The 14,872-nt window shown below is 39.3% G+C and overlaps 1 protein-coding gene across 1 annotated transcript in view; it reads left to right on the top strand.

The window, feature by feature from the left end:
- The window catches only part of NUP160 (nucleoporin 160), a 51,301-nt gene that overhangs the window by 12,170 nt on the left and 24,259 nt on the right, over positions 1–14,872 (top strand). The window contains exons 8-17 of the mRNA XM_058688986.1: positions 3,069–3,146; positions 3,403–3,500; positions 5,113–5,197; positions 6,773–6,841; positions 10,117–10,200; positions 10,756–10,926; positions 11,683–11,782; positions 12,055–12,220; positions 12,679–12,806; positions 12,896–13,056. Of these exons, the coding sequence (XP_058544969.1) occupies positions 3,069–3,146; positions 3,403–3,500; positions 5,113–5,197; positions 6,773–6,841; positions 10,117–10,200; positions 10,756–10,926; positions 11,683–11,782; positions 12,055–12,220; positions 12,679–12,806; positions 12,896–13,056 (1,140 nt within the window). The remainder of the gene's footprint in view (positions 1–3,068; positions 3,147–3,402; positions 3,501–5,112; positions 5,198–6,772; positions 6,842–10,116; positions 10,201–10,755; positions 10,927–11,682; positions 11,783–12,054; positions 12,221–12,678; positions 12,807–12,895; positions 13,057–14,872) is intronic.

Below are 14,872 nucleotides of genomic sequence, written 5' to 3'. Positions count from 1 at the left end.
CTCAAACAGAAGTCCTGTAGACTATGGTGTGTGGTCCACAGACTGGTCCTGGGCCACAAATTCTTGTTTACCAGTTTGCAGTAAGATAGCTACAGAACATTAGAGTGAACTTTCAGATACTTTTATAGTGGTTTGACATTGCTACAGACATCCACATTCAAGATTCCTGTATGTTATAAATAAAGTATCAATCTGCAACAGGTTGGAAATTAAATAAAACAAAAAACTAGTCCTTTACCACAGGTAATTTGAGAAGCACTATATGCTTGGCCAGCATTTTTCCAACAAGAAATACCTTGTTTTGCTATCTACTATACACATATTGTGGTGTATGTGTATACAAAATATGTTGTTACAAAATATGTAACAAAAAAAAATATATGAAACATGTTTACCTTTACTATGAGTGATGAACTGATGAACTTCGATACTTTGTTGTTGTTGTTGTTGTTGTTGTTCTTATTGTTTGAATGCTGGTTGAGACCTGCTAAATTGATTTATATTCCACTAACAGGTTGCGATCTGCAACTTGTAAAATACAACTCTAGACTAGGATGAATATGAACACTGCATATATCTTTTGTATTTCATACACTCCTACTTTTTCTCAGAAGGGACTCTCTGTATATTTTTTTTTTTTAATTTTTTTTTATTAACGTTTATTTATTTTTGAGACAGAGAGAGACAGAGCATGAACGGGGGAGGGTCAGAGAGAGAGGGAGACACAGAATCGGAAACAGGCTCCAGGCTCTGAGCTGTCAGCACGGAGCCCGATGCAGGACTCAAACTCACGGACTGAGATCATGACCTGAGCGGAAGTCAGACGCTCAACCGACTGAGGCACCCAGGCGCCCCTGTATATTTTTCTTTTAGTACTACCCTCTAGTAACTTCTGTGTTATAAAGAGAGAACCATTGTCACTCTTACCAGTTTACAGTGAATTTTCTTTTTCCAAAAAAATTACTTAAAATATCCATAAAGTATCATTTTTGAGTTTGAAATTTTTTGTTTTGGCAATAGAGTTAAATACTACAGTTGAATTATTTTATACAGTTTTGTTTTTAGTAGAAGTTAACTAGTGTTGATTTGTATTGTGCATATGTTTTAAATTATCTCTGGCACTTTGGTAAAAATACAAACTTAAAACAGGCTTCTGACCACAATAAGATACCACCTCACACCCGTGGGATGGCTACTATCCTCCCCAAAAAAAACAGAAAATAGCAGTGTTGACAAGGATATGGAGAAATTGGAACCCTTGTGCACTGGTGACGGAAAGTAAAATGTTGCAGCCACTGTGGGAAACAGTATGGCAGTTCCTTTAAAAGCTAATTGTAGCATTATCCTATCTATGATCCAGCCATTCCACTTCTGGGTATATACCCCAAAGGATTCAAAGCAAGGTCTCAAAGACGTATTTGGGGACACCTGGGTGGCTTAGTCGTTTAAGCGCCGACTCTTGATTTCAGCATAGGTCATGATCTCATGGTTGGTCATGAGATTGAGCCCCACATTGTGCTCCACGCTTATCATTCTCTCTCTCTCCCTCTGTTCCTCCCCTGCTTGTGCTCACATGCGCATGTGCTTTCTTACTTAAAAGATAGTGTTTTCTTGTAGACAGTCCAAAAAAAAAAAAAAAAATTTGTACGCCCATAGTCATCATACTATCTACAGTAGCCAAAAGGTAGAAGCAGCCCAAGTGTTCCTTGACAGATGAATGAATAAACAAAAATGGTATATACATAAAATGGGATATTATTCAGCCTCAAGGAAGGAAATTCTGACACATGCTACAACATGGATAAACCTTGAGGATGTTATGCCAGGTGAAGTCACAAAAAGAAAATACTGTTAATATTCTACTTATATAAAGTGCCTAGAGCAGTCAAGTTCATAGAGACAGAAAGTGGAATGGTGGGTGGAAGGGACTAGAGGGAGAAGGGAGTGTAGAGCTATTTAATGAGTATAGTTTCAGTTTTACAAGATGAGAAAAGATCTGGATATAGGTTGCACAATAATGTGAATGTATTTAATACTACTGAACTGTGCTCTTAAAAATGGTTAAGATGGTAAAAAAAAAAAGGGGGGGGTTTACAATGACAAATGTTATGTGTATTTTACCACACCTTTATAAAAATTGGTTTCTAGGGGCAGCTGGGTGGTTCACTCGGTTAAGTATCCCACGTCTGATTCCTAATCTTGGCTCGGGTCTTTTTTTTTTTTTTTTTAATGTTTATTTTTGAGAGAGAGAGAGACAAAGCACAAGCAGGGGAGGGGCAAAGAGACAGGGAGCCACAGAATCTGAAGCAGGCTCCAGACTCTGGGCTCGAACCCATGAACCCATGAACTATGACCTGAGCCAAAGCCAGACACTCAACCTGCTGAGCCACCCAGACACCCCTCGGCTCAGGTCTTGATCTCAAGGTTATGAGTTCAAGCCCTGCATGGAGCTCTTGCCATGCAGGGCATGGAGCCTACTTAAAACATTTTTTTAATTGGGGCGCCTGGGTGGCTCAGTCGGTCGAGCGTCCGACTTCAGCTCAGGTCATGATCTCACGGTTCGCAAGTTCGAGCCCTGCATCGGGCTCTTTGCTGATGGCTCAGAGCCTGGAGCCTGCTTCGGATTCTGTGTCTCCCTCTCTTTCTGCCACTCCCCCACTTCTGCTCTCTCTCTGTCTCTCAAAAATAAATAAATGTAGGGGCGCCTGGGTGGCGCAGTCGGTTGAGCGTCCGACTTCAGCCAGGTCACGATCTCGCGGTCCGTGGGTTCGAGCCCCGCGTCAGGCTCTGGGCTGATGGCTCGGAGCCTGGAGCCTGTTTCCGATTCTGTGTCTCCCTCTCTCTCTGCCCCTCCCCCGTTCATGCTCTGTCTCTCTCTGTCCCAAAAATAAATAAAAAACGTTGAAAAAAAAAAAAATTTTTTTAAAAATTTAAAAAAAAATAAATAAATAAATGTAAAAAAAATTTTTAATTAAAAAAATAATTGGTTTCTGAATGTTCATAACTTGTTAGAAAAGTAGCATGTTGATTTTTTTCAAGTTATGAATTATTAACTTGTGTTTTAACAGTTCTGCATTTTCCAACTGGTGAGCACTGAGAATAACCGCTATAGTCTAGATCACATTTCGTCCGTTTTCACTTCTCAGGTAGGTTGGATCATCCTTTGCATATCACTCAAGTATAAGAAAGAATTGGCTGACTTAACTCTGTTGTAAAGGGACGGAAATCTTAAAATGAAATATTTACTGATAGATGCAGACCAAATTTCATTTGAGTTTTACCAAGTTCGTGTGGTACTATCTTCTGTTTTTATGCTTTTGACCTCCTATTAATACAAATTTAAGTTGCTGTAAGCTATTCCTCTCTCATATTTTAACCCCTTTCCCCCACATTTCCTCCTAGGAGACACTGATTGACTTTGCCTTAACCTCAACGGATATCTGGGCCCTGTGGCATGATGCTGAGAACCAAACTGTTGTGAGATACATCACCTTTGAGCAGTATGGATCACTTCCTCTGTCGTCTAGCCTCACCCCTAGGGGTTCCATTCTAAGAAAGCAAGAGAACTTGTTATGTAGAACCGAAGTCAAGTGTTTGCATTTAAAGGATTCAGTCCTGGGTTTGCCTACTGTTAACTATTTTCCAAAATTCCTCCTTTTACATTTTGTGATGTTTCTTACCTTTTGGTTTTAGAACAAAATGAAGGATTCTTAGGGTTGGAATGAGATAAAATGCCATATTTCTTGGGAGCAATAGCACCTATCTAAAATACTTCTAATTTGGGAGTTTACTCTGCTTCTGAGCAGACTATTTCCAGTACCCACAACTTCCAAAAGATACTGCAGCCCCTTTGGGTTCTCAATTTTCTCATCATAAGAGAAATTGATTGCACAAGTATAGTGCTCCTCAAACTTTTTTGTTTTAAACAGGAAACCGTTTTTTTCAAAAGATAATGAACTCCAATATATAAAACTAGTATTTTGTGAGAATAAAATTATAACAATTTAATGTTATTGTTGGTTATCTCTAATAATAGATATATTTGGTCTCTAATATTTTAATGTGCATAATAGTTTTAAATGTTTTAATAGCTACAAAATACATTTGAAAAAAATTTCTTAATCAGACACTTATATACTCCTGAAACACCCTGTGCAGGATTCCCTGGAATATAGCTTAATGTCTTTGGAACTAAACTAATTGAACTTTAGGGATCCCTCATAATCAGTCCTATACTCTAGACTAGAACCATAGGGATAGTTGCCCCAGATGGTTGAGCCACATCTCAGATAATATGAGCGTACTCCTTATAGATGGCATTCAAACAAAGTGGTGATAAGCAAAGAATCTGGTATCAGATAAGAGTTTGAGTCCACTTGTGAAATTTAGCTGTGACAAAGCCTTACTTTTCCCATCTACAAAATGTGGGTGATACGTCCTTCAGAATTACCATAAGGCTTATAAGAATAATATCCTTAACTGTGCCTAGCATAATATCTAATAATAGTAAATGCAAAGTAAAAGTTAGCTATTGTTTGTAGATTTGTGGTTAGAGTGTTCATTTCAGGAAGATGCCTGTTAAAACTGGTAAGAGCAAGGGCACACTTGGCCGGCATAGTGGAGCGTGGGACTCTTGATCTTGGGGTTGTAGGTTCAAGTCCCATGTTAGGTGTAAAGATTACTTTAAAATAACATTCTCTCAAAAATAAACATTAAAAAAAAAAAAAATTAAGGGGCCCCTGGGTGGCTCAGTCGGTTGAGCGTCCAGCTTCGGCTCAGGTCATGATCTCACGGTTTGTGAGTTCGAGCCCCATGTCGGGCTCTGTGCTGACCGCTCAGAGCCTGGAGCCTGTTTCAGATTCTGTGTCTCCCTCTCTCTCTGCTCCTCCCCTGCTCGTGCTCTCTCTGTCTCTCTCTCTCTGTCTCTCTCTGTCTCAAAAATAAACATGAAAATAACATTTAAAAAAAAAAAACTGGTAAGAGCACTTCTATAAAGCCAGACTGTTGACAATAAATTTTACTTATTTATTTTGAAATCTTCAGTACATCAACAGCATCAGCTTTTAGTCATCATTTTTATGTAGACTGATGGCCTTTTTTGTTTCCCTATAGTAATGTTGCAGGTCAATGGAATTCAGTTTTTATGCACTCTCTGCCAGAGGAAGAGATCATTATCAGAGATGATCAAGACCCCAGAGTAAGCAACATTAAAGTCTTATGTAAGAGGATGATTTACCCTGATCATTAGTTTGAGAAGAACCAAGTGTATTAGTCCGAATCCTTTCAGCTGCACGTGAAAGAAACCCACCTCAAACTGACTTAAGCTTAAAAGGAAAATATTTGTGCAGCTGAGAAATGGAGAGTTACCTGGCTTCACCCAAGGCGGGAACAGTGCCACAATGCCTTCAGGGCTTGATTTCTCCTTTGTATTTTGTTTTCCTTCTTGTTGGGTTTATTCTCAGGCAGGCTCCCTGAGCCTATGCATTGTGTGAACTACGCATTCTGTGGACCCCAGAGAAGAGGGAGAACCACTGTCCCTGGTCCTGAAGTAGACTCTCATTGGCCTGGCTTGAGCAGTGTGCTGATTTCTGACACAGTCACTCTGATCAGAAAGAATAGAATAATCTGCCTTACCATGAGAAACATGTCCAATGTGCACCTTGTTCTTGTGGAGGTGGTGAAGTCAGTTGAGTATGGGGAATATGGGTAGAGGAGGAATGGTTCCCCCAGAGGAAGGTAGGGATTTGTTAGTAAAAGAAGGGTAATGGATCCTGGGTAGGCATAAACACTAGGTGTCCACTAGTGTTTATAACCATGTTGGTACATGCATATAAGCTAGAAATCAAATAAATTCTAGTAACAGTATATGCTATGAGGAAAATAACTTTAAAATGCAAATGGGGTACCTGCGTGGCTCAGTGGGTTGAGAGTCCCAACACTTGATCTCAGCCTTGGTCTTGATCTCAGGGTCGTGAGTTCAAGCCCTGCATTGGGCTCCACACTGGGCATGAAATCTCTTTTTAAAAAGATGATAATTCAGTAGAGAGCAAAACAGGCCAGTCTCCCTATTTTCAGAGATATCCTCAGGTTAAGAAGAAGAGAAAAAGGCATCAGTTGATGCCTTTATGTTAAATGAGGTAGAAGATTATGGGCCCTGGGTCACCCCCCAGAACCCCAGGAGAAGGAAGGAAACTTGAGTGAAGATTAGTCCGATTTGCTACTTCCTGGCAAATCTGAATTGTGAAATTTGGGCAAAATATTTGGGCAACTTAAGACTTTCCGTTTTTCTTCTCTCTACTTAATCTTCCAAGTAGTGACAGTTTATTGCATTTTTTGTTTGTTTTTACATGTAATGCCTATTGGTTCCTTTTATATGTGAGACATAAGATGAGTACTTTATGGATGGTGGAGAAACCAGTTTAGCTTAATTCTTCTCTTACCAGTGTGTATCACCAATAAACCTGTGTTCGCCTTTCCATATAAGGCTGGCATTTCACAAGCTATGTTTTCCAGTGGAACCCAGTAAAGTACTCCATGAGGAATACGCTGATTTCCTTATAGTATGCCTAGTTGGCTCAAACACACTGTAGTCTCTTCCTTAATGTGAAAATATAGAACTGCTCTAGTACTTGGTATTGCTGAAATACAGAAGGGCCATGTTTTTATAATGGAAACTCAAGTGTTGGCGCTAATGTGATTAATTCTTCCTTCAAATTTTTCCAAATTTTACCTATTTAGGATGATACTAATTTTTGTTTTACTGTTCTAACAGGAGATGTATTTGCAGACTCTATTTACACCAGGACGATTCATAAATGCAGCTTTATGTAAAGCTTTACAGGTCAGCAAGAAAAGATTTAATGTTTATTTAAGACTGTCTCTTGTATAGTCATTGTATAATTAATAATTACTATTAACTTTTGTTTTATATACACAAAACAAACATTTTTGCAGTTACATAGGCATGTGTTTATAAATGTCAGTGTAATTTTTTTGTGTGTTTTTTCCACTAAATAAGACTCCCAACAGGAAGGTAGAATTGTGGGTACTTTCCCAATGACTACTGAAGCATACTAGTAGTTGAAAGAGAAATGTGTGCTTACACTATTGTAAAAAGATACCGTACTATACTGCATATAATCTCTGTACTTGAAAGAAATTTAAAATGTTTTCTTCGTTAGTTTTGATAGTACTCTACATTTACCTTTTTGTTAATACAATGGAGATCTGACATGTTCAGATTCAAGAAAAATCTGAAAATTGAGTCTTCAAAGTCACATGGCTTAAGAGATACTTAATGCTTTATAAAAAGATTCTTTACCTTAAAGTCACTTAGAGGGGCACCTGGGTGGCTCAGTCAGTTAAACATCTGACTCTTCATTTTCGGCTCAGGTCATGATCTCACAGATTGTGAGTTTGAGCCCTGCATTGGGCTCCAAGCTAACAGTGCTTTGGATTTTCTCCCCCCCCCCCCCCCCTGCTTGCACACCCTCTCTCTCTCTCTCAAAATAAATAAACTTCAAAAACAAAATTAAAGGGGCGCCTGGGTGGCTCAGTTGGTTCAGCATCTGACTTTGGCTCAGGTCATGATCTCGTGGTCTGGGAGTTAGAGCCCCACGTCAGGCTCTGTGCTGACAGCTCAGAGCCTAGAGCCTGCTTTAGATTCTGTGTCTCCCCCTCTCTCTCTGCCCCTCCCCTGCTCACACTCCATGTGTCTGTCTGTCTCTCTCTGTCTCTCTCTCTCAAAATAATAACATTAAAAAAAATTTTTTTAATTAAAAAAAAATAAAGTCACTTAGGCTTCCTTAAATTGCCAATTAGTTCGTGGATTTGAAATAGAATAGTGGGGCACCTGACTGACTCAGTCAGTAGAGCATGCAACTCTTTATCTCAGGATTGTGAGTTCGAGCCCCATATTGGGTGTGGAAATTACTTAAAAACAAAATCTTGGGGTGCCTGGGTGGCTCAGTAGGTTAAGTGTCCAATTCTTGGTTTTGGCTCAAGTCATGATCTCGTGGTTCATGGGATCGAGCCCCGAGTCGGGCTATGTGCTGACAGCAAGGAACCTGCTTGGGATTCTTTCCCTCCCTCTCTGTCCCTTGGTGCCCACACATGTGCATTCTTTCTCTCTCTCTCAAAAATAAATAGGGGTTCCTAAGTGGCTCAGTCAGTTAAGCACCTGACTTTGGCTTAGGCCATGAATTTGGGTTCATGAATTTGGTCCCCACCTCGGGCTCTCCACTGTCAGCGCAGAGCCCACTTCAGATCCTCTGTGTCCCTCTCTCTCCCTCCCTCCCTCCCTCCCTCCCTCCCTCCCTCTCTCTGTCTCTCTCTCTGTCTCTCTCTCTCTCTGCCCCTCCCCAGCTCATGTGCTCTCTCTGTCTCAAAAATAAACATTTAAGGAAACATTTAAAAATAAATTAATTAAATATGATAATCACTCATAGACTTGCAAGACCCCTTAAAATCTCCTAACCTGACCCTCCACACAAAGAAACACCTTCTGAGGCTTTTAACAGCTTTTCAGCTTCTAATTGTCTCTGCCTCCAGTGACAAGTTTCTCACTGGCTCTTGTGGAGTTCTTGCTCCTGAGCTGTATAATTTAAAGGTTCTTCCCATTTGGATCAAATTTAGTCCCCATCCTTTTGGTGAATTCTTTCTTTTGGAACTTCATAGAACATGTCTCTCTTCTAGAAAGCAACTTTTCAAATATTTCAAGAATCTTTCCGTATTGTGTTTCTCCAATACACGCAGTGCCTTAACTTTCTCTCAGGTGATACCATTTATAGACCCTTGACCTTTCTGTTACATACATTCTTAAATATCTGGCTATTACATGTTTTCTGTTTTCTCTCTGATAGAACTTCAGTGTGACATGATCACTCTCTCCAAGATGGTTCGTTTGTTTGTTTAAGTTTATCGGTTTAATGGGGCGCCAGGGTGGCTCAGTCAGTCAAGTGTCGACTTCGGCTCAGGTCGTGATCTTATAGTTCGTGAGTTCTAGCTCCACTTTGGGCTCACTGCTCTCTGCACAGAGCCTGCTTCAGATCTGCTCTTTCCCTCTCTCTTTACCCCTCCCCTGCATGTGCACGCACTCTCTCTCTCTCTCTCTCTCTCTCTCTCTCTCTCACAAAAATGAATAAACATTTAAAAATAATAATAAAGTTTATTTAGAGAGAGAGCACTCCAGCAGAGGAGGGGCAGAGAGAGAATCCCAAGCAGGCTCCATGCTGTCAGCACAGAGTCCGACATAGGGCTGGAACTCACAAACCATGAAATCATAACTTGAGCCGAAGTCAATAGTCAAACGCTTAACTGACTGAGCCATCCAGGTGCCCCCAAGCTGTTTTTTCTTTTCCTCTCATCAGCCTTCTTCCTTGTTAACAACAATTAAATGTGTATTTCTTATGATATCTCTTGCACACGGAGATATTAAACAATCACTAAAGACATTTATTAAATGCTTTCCTTTAGGAGAGTCATTCGTAGTAGAGTGGCCAGCCACATGACTACTCTGGCTTGCTTTTATACCAGTCTCAGGGGGTATGTGTTTAACATCATTTTATAACTTCCCTCCAGCTAAGCAATGGCCTTTCCAGGGCTTTTTGTTTTTTTTAGTAATCCAAGTGTATCCTGTTATAATTCTGTCAGATTCATGGATATCTATTGTTCGTTCTGGTCTATAGAAATGATTTCAGAGGTGCCTGGGTGGCTCAGTTGGTTAAGCATCTGACTTCAGCTCAGGTCATGATCTCACAGTTCGTGGGTTCGAGCCCCACATTGGGCTCTGTGCTGACACCTCAGAGCCTGGAGCCTACTTTGGACTCTTTGTCTCCCTCTCTCTCTCTGCCCCTATCCCCTCATGCTCTATCTCTCTCTGTCTCTCAAAAATAAATAAATATTCTTCAAATAATTTTTTAAAAAGAAACGATTTTAAACTTGCTATGATTTTACTTACAGAAATTATTTGCACAGCATTAGAAGTAGATGGGTATTTTAGGCATGTTCAGTTTCTATTGTATAGTTACGTATTGCCTCCATGCCTTCTAAACTGAAGTTTTTTTCATTCAGTTTTGGATGATATATAATACTCTAAAATGTCTCTCTTAATTTTAGATTTTCTGTCGAGGAACTGAGAGGAATTTAGATCTTTCCTGGAGTGAACTGAAGAAAGAAGTCACTTTAGCTGTTGAAAGTGAGGTGAGGGGGGCACCTGGGTGGCTCAGTCGGTTAAACGTCCGACTTTGGCTCAGGTCATGATCTCACAGTTCGTGGGTTCGAGCCCCACGTCGGGCTCTGTGCTGACAGCTCAGAGCCTGGAGCCTGCTTCGGATTCTGTGTCTCCCTCTTTCTCTGCCCCTCCCCTACTCATGCTCTGTCTCTCTCTGTCTCAAAAATAAATAAACATTAAAAAAATAAATAAATAAATAAAAGAAAAAAGAAAGTGAGGTGAGGTTTGGGTAGAGAACAAATGATAATTTCTTGATATAGGGTAGATTGGTACTGGGGAATGGTTCAAATAGTTCACTGCACCTTGTTAGTAGGAAGTATAAATATTTAAACCTTTTAATTAGAGAATATATATATATATATATATACATATATACATATATAAATAAATAATCTATGGCATGTAAGGCCTAAGGGATATTCATTTGGTTATAATTTAGTAAAATGATATTAGGCAGTTAGGTTTTGGAGGAGAAAGATCCCAAATGGTATTAACAGTTTCTTTTTTGTCTTCTTCTTTGCCAGCTCCAAGGAAGTGTAACAGAGTATGAATTTTCCCAGGAGGAATTTCGAAATTTACAACAGGAATTCTGGTGCAAGTTCTATGCCTGTTGTCTTCAGTACCAAGAAGCCCTCTCTCATCCTCTTGCCCTGCATTTGAATCCACACACAAACATGGTGTGCCTACTGAAAAAAGTAAGGGAGCTAAAGCTAATCCTTAATCGTCTAATCCTTTAGACGATTCAGTGGATCTTTCAGAGTATCAGTCTGTTGTATGTTGTAGTTAGCTTTTTAGGACTTTGTATTTTTTTTCTTAGAATTCTAGTTCATTTCTATTTAGATAGTCTCCTGCGTTATTTATAATTTTCTTGCATTTTATTTTATCTTATTATATATTGATTTCACATGTAAAGAGCTACAGGAATAGCACAAAGAACTTTTGTATACCCTTCTTCCAGATTCATCGTTTGTTAACTGCCATTTGCTTTCCTTCCTTCTATACGTTTTTTTCTTCCTGGGCCACTTGGGAGTTAGTTGTAGACATTATGCCCCTTTGTCCTTAAATATTTTACCACGTATCTTAAGAACAGAGTATCCTTACGTAACCACAGCACAATTTAAAGATCAGGTAACTCGATACTGATATTGTATCATACAGTTACATTCTGATTCTACCAATTGTGCCCATAATTTTTCCTCTTGATTAGGGTCTGATCCAAGATCTTGGATATATTTGGTTGTCATGTTCATTTAGCTTAATCTAGGGCTTTTGTCAACCTTTCTTAGTCTTTCATGACCTTGATATTTTTTGAAGACCATACCTGTTTTATAAAGTGTCCCTCAGCCTGGATTTGTCTGGTATTTTCTGCTGATAAGAATCTGGTCTCAATTTTTTTTACACCCATAAACATTAATTAAAAAAAAGTATAACTGGAAAATTTATATTTCCAGGGGTACCTGTCTTTCCTTGTGCCTTCCTCCTTAGTGGATCATTTGTATCTCCATCCTGATGACGACCTTTTGGCTGAGGATGAGGCCGCCATATCTGATGGTAATAATAATTACTGTGTCCATATTTAACCCCTTCCTACATGAACCCTGTGCTTTGTTTCGACTGGATGCAAAAAAACATTGATTGCCACTATGACCTCTCCTGGTCAGTTTACCACAATATAGATGCTATAAGGAAAACTGAAGAGACCTAAGCATCTCTAAGACTTCAGATAGATTCTTGGCATTTAATTATTAATATTTTATTTTAGTATAATGTTAATCAGTAGCTCTTCATTGGCTTGAGTCATGAATATTAACTTTCTCTTACAGATGTGGAAGTTGCTCGGGACGTCATGTGTCTTATAAGATGCCTTCGGCTGATTGGAGAGTCAGTAACTATGGACATGTCAGTAATGATGGAAATGAGTTGTTACAACCTACAGTCTCCAGAAAAGGCTGCAGAACAGATTCTGGAAGATTTGATCACTATTGATGTGTAAGGAGAATTTAGGGTAAAGTGCATTTCCTAATGAAAATTCAGCAATTTTTAGTGCCAGTGTCAGGTTTTTAATGTACATTCAAGTACGGACAATAGTGGCTTATGGATAAAGTGAGCTGTCATGGTTCTAAATAGGTGTTTCCCCTTTTAAGCAAAATCTAACATGTGAATTCAGATCTGGAAGCTAACTCATAAGTTATGGTCAGTTAAACTACTAACTAAGCTATGAATTCTAAAACAGAAAAGTATTTTCTCACATTCATTTTCTGTCATTTCTGAAAAAATGAGGAAAAATTCTCTATATGAAGTAAAGGTATCTTATATGCCAGAGTGATTATCTCCATTTCTTTATTGTGTAGCTGGTCTTCCCGTTTCGTAGAGCATTTAGTTTATGGAACATAAACAGTCTGCGTTACATATTCTCAGTTGTAATGGTTTTCTAATTGTCCTTCTAGAGAAAATGTGATGGAGGATATTTGCAGTAAGCTACAAGAGATCAAGAACCCAGTCCATGCCATTGGGCTACTTCTACGGGAGATGGATTACGAGACAGAAGTAGAAATGGAAAAGGGGTTCAATCCAGGTAAATGACAAAAAGCAAACATGTCTCTGATTTAGAGAAAGCAATTTAACTTCTTCTAACTTTTCCTTTTTTTTTCCTCTTAATCATAGCTCAGCCTTTGAATATTCGGATGAATCTTTCCCAGCTATATGGTGGCAGCACAGCAGGATATATTGTGTGCAGAGGTGTGTGCAAAATTGCCAGCACTCGCTTTCTCATCTGCCGAGACCTTTTGATCTTACAGCACCTATTATTGAGGCTGGGCGATGCGGTAAGTATGGCTTGAAGGAAAACTTGTAAAATCTACTCACACAGAGCAGAATGTCAGCCCTATGAGTGCAGACTTTTGTCTTTGTCCACTGCTCTGTCACCTATGTTTGACCTGTAGTAGGTGCTCTATAAATATTCGTTGAATTAAGAATGAGTAAACAGTATAATCTAAAATTACAAATTAAGAACGTATATGAAGTGGGGCGCCAGGATGGTTCAGTCAGAAGAGCCTGTGACTCTTGACCTCGGGGCCATCAGTTCGAGTCCATCCCATTTGGGGTATAGAGATTACCTTTAAATAAATAAGTAAATACATACATACATACATAAACAAACAAACTTTTTTTTAAAAAGTACATAAAGGGGCGCCTGGGTGGCTCAGTCGGTTAAGCGTCCGACTTCGGCTCAGGTCGTGATCTCGCGGTTCATGGGTTCGAGCCTCGCGTCAGGCTCTGTGCTGACAGCTCAGAGCCCGGAGCCTGCTTCGGATTCTGTGTCTCCCTCTCTCTCTGACCTTCCCCTGCTCATGCTCTGTCTCTCTCTGTCTCAAAAATAAATAAACGTTTAAAAAAATTTTTTTAAGTACATAAAGCAGATTATTTTATAATTAACCTTTGTATATATAGCAGTGGGGAAATTTCCCCAGATGGCTTTCCCCAAATTTAATATTGTTACTAACTACTCTGCATGTGGTAGCCAGGTACCATTTAGTGTGGAGAAAAGAGGAAAAAGAAGAAAAAGAATTCTCTTTCTGCAGTACAAAATTTAGCCTAAGCACATTTTTGAGATGGCAGTGTCTTTGGGATCCTCCCAACTCTATTCTGTGCTTCCTTTTCCATCCTAGTCTTCTTAGGCCACCAGACTCTTGTCCGATAGTCCTTGTCTCTCACCCTACTGAAAGTTCCATGTTTAGAGATTGCCTTTCCACCCTCATGCAAAAGTCCCACTTGTCTCAGGTGGTCATCTCACACGAACCTTGACCTGAGGAAGCAGTCTAGTTATCTCATGTTAATATGTAAATAACTGAAAGGCGTTTGGGGCTCTCAGAACTAGTCATACTTTTTTTTTTTTTTAATGTTGTTTTATTTATTTTGAGAGAGAGCACGAGTGAGGGAGGGGCAGAGAGAGAGAGGGGGAGAGAGAGAATCCCAAGCAGGCTCCGCGCTGTCAGCATGGAGCCCAACTCAGAGCTCAGTCTCAAACTGAGATCATGACCTGAGCCAAAACCAAGAGCTGGACACTTAATCAACTGAGCCACCCCGGCGCCCCTGTTTGTACTTTTTAAGTCAGAATTTATTAGCCCAAATATATTGATAATGGTAGAATTTCAGGTAAAAATAAGGAAAAACATTTAGGAAGATGATTTGTTTAAGCCACCAAAGAGAAACAGGAACCTTTTCTGAGAGGCCATTACTTAAGGCAGCCATTATTAAGTTCTTCTCAATCTTTGTAGAATCTTCCATTTCTTCAGGGTTTTTAGTGGGGTTTTTTGTTTGTTTAATTATAACCATTGTTTTTTTCTAAATACAGAAGTAATGGATGTTCTTTATAGAACCTTTATATGTAAGCCTCTCTGTAAACAAAAAGAAATTAAAATTCGTCTGTAATTGACCCAGCTGATAACCACTGTTTGCTTACATTTTAGTGTATATCCTTTTTTCTCCTATGCAAATGTTTTGTTTCCATTATTTCTAGAATTAGAATATGCTACATGGTATTTTTGGAATCTAATTGTTTTCTACTTTACACACCTCATCTGCATTTTCACATGTCATTAAGTATTCTTCTACAAAATTATTTTTTAAAGTTCCCTACAC

Source organism: Neofelis nebulosa, chromosome 10, assembly GCF_028018385.1.
Source record: "Neofelis nebulosa isolate mNeoNeb1 chromosome 10, mNeoNeb1.pri, whole genome shotgun sequence".
NCBI lineage: Eukaryota > Metazoa > Chordata > Mammalia > Carnivora > Felidae > Neofelis > Neofelis nebulosa.
Note: the sequence above shows the minus strand (reverse complement) of the source record. Positions and strands in the feature narration are given on the sequence as shown.